The sequence below is a fragment of the Limulus polyphemus genome, unplaced genomic scaffold (genome assembly GCF_000517525.1).
Source record: "Limulus polyphemus unplaced genomic scaffold, Limulus_polyphemus-2.1.2 Scaffold5489, whole genome shotgun sequence".
NCBI lineage: Eukaryota > Metazoa > Arthropoda > Merostomata > Xiphosura > Limulidae > Limulus > Limulus polyphemus.
The window spans coordinates 44,054-45,806 of record NW_013671099.1 but is presented as its reverse complement, the minus strand read 5'-3'; the positions used below and the strand labels follow the sequence as shown (position 1 = coordinate 45,806).

The window sequence follows — 1,753 nt, the reverse complement described above, 5'->3', positions numbered from 1 at the left end:
CATGTAAAAGGGGAAAATACTGTAATGGAGTGGCTAATAATATACACAGATTAGCTTGTCTGCTAAAAGATATAAATACATGTGTGTTTGTAAGAGAGAGCTTTCATGAGAGCCGAGCGTGACCTACGAAATGAAAATTCAAGGATTAGTAGCTTGCGACCGTTTCCACGAAAACGTGTTTCGCACTTTTGAGTCCGTGAGTGCGTTATAAGAGTGACAGTCTGTCAGCTCATAATTTGGGACGGTCATACACAGATAACCTTTGTGTAGGCTTGCGTGAAAGTTCTGAGACAAACACACGAAATAGCGTGTATATATATATATATGTGTGTGTGTGTGTGTTTGTGTTTTACGACAACAAAAGACGTAATATTACTTATTAGTATTCTAACTGTTTACATATCGTCCTGTTGTCGAGAATACAGTGTCTCGTGTTACCGACAACAATGAATCTTGTTTGACTGTTATGAAATTCTAGAGTAATAAATGCTTAACTGTGGGGTAATTTTAAAGTATTTTCCAGACTCATTCATTGGATGATGACTCATCAGTAGGAAGATATAAACGTGTTTAGCTATGTCTCATTTCTTGCTTAAGTGTTTCGTATTATATAACATAAAAAGCAAAAGATGGAGATGAGAATTCGGAACCGACATTTGTGAAGCCTTGATGACTACATCCGCGATTGCTAGGAATGGAGACTTGGAGCTGATGGGAAGGAAAAGAAAGCCTGCTGTGGCGCATCGACCGTAACTTTCCATCCGCTGGTTGCCTTCTCCACGAGATGGAATGGGAAAGTGCACGTTGATGTGGCACTAGGGGTGTAGAGTCAGCGTTGCCATTGTTTCTTGTAACAACTACACATCGATCAACTGTTTTATTCTCGTGTGTGAGGGGGGGAGGGAGGTCTGTGAGGTTAATGAGATCTTTCTAAATTATCCACGCTAAAAGAATTATGGATCGACACTACCCGAATGTATCTAATTCAACGAGGTGGGAGTTATAGACATAAACAAAAACCGTATTCCTCATCAGGTATCAGTATAGAACCATACAACAATCATATCATTAGTAGAATTAAGTATTGACTTATAACAAGACACCATATAAGCAATAAATGCTAATTATAGATCAACAAACGTTAATGTTTATAAAATGTCGAAAAAGCACATCATATAGACAGTATGTGCGTGTTGTAGATTAAAGACAATTCTTGTTTATAAAGTGTCAACATTGTTTAAGAAACATCATATAGACACTATGTGCGTATCATAGATTGATCAAAGTTATTGTTTATAAAGTGTCAACATTGTTTAAGAAACATCATATAGACAATATGTGCGTGTTGTAGATTAAACACAATTATTGTTTATAAAGTGTCAACATTGTTTAAGAAACATCATATAGACACTATGTGCCTATCATAGATTAATCAGTTATTGTTTAGAAAGTGTCAACATTATTTAAGAAACATCATATAGACACTATGTGCGTATCATAGATTAAACAAAGTTATTGTTTAGAAAGTGTCAACATTGTTTAAGACACATCATATAGACAATATGTGCGTAGTGTAGATTAAACAAAGTGTCAACATTGTTTAAGAATCACCATATAGACAATATGTGCGTATTGTAGATTAAACAAAGTGTCAACATTGTTTAAGAAACATTATATATATAATATGTGCTTATTATAGATAAAAGTATATTCATGTTTAGAAAGTTTCATGTTAATATATATATACATTTGA

General features: G+C 34.4%; 1 protein-coding gene across 1 annotated transcript in view; it reads left to right on the top strand.

Moving 5' to 3' along the window:
- Positions 1 to 962: 962 nt before the first annotated feature.
- The window catches only part of LOC111089186 (neurotrimin-like), a gene marked incomplete at its 3' end in the record, with an annotated part of 43,593 nt that continues 42,802 nt past the window's right edge, over positions 963 to 1,753 (top strand). Inside the window, exon 1 of the mRNA XM_022401201.1 lies at positions 963 to 1,035. Within this exon, the coding sequence (XP_022256909.1) occupies positions 975 to 1,035 (61 nt within the window). The remainder of the gene's footprint in view (positions 1,036 to 1,753) is intronic.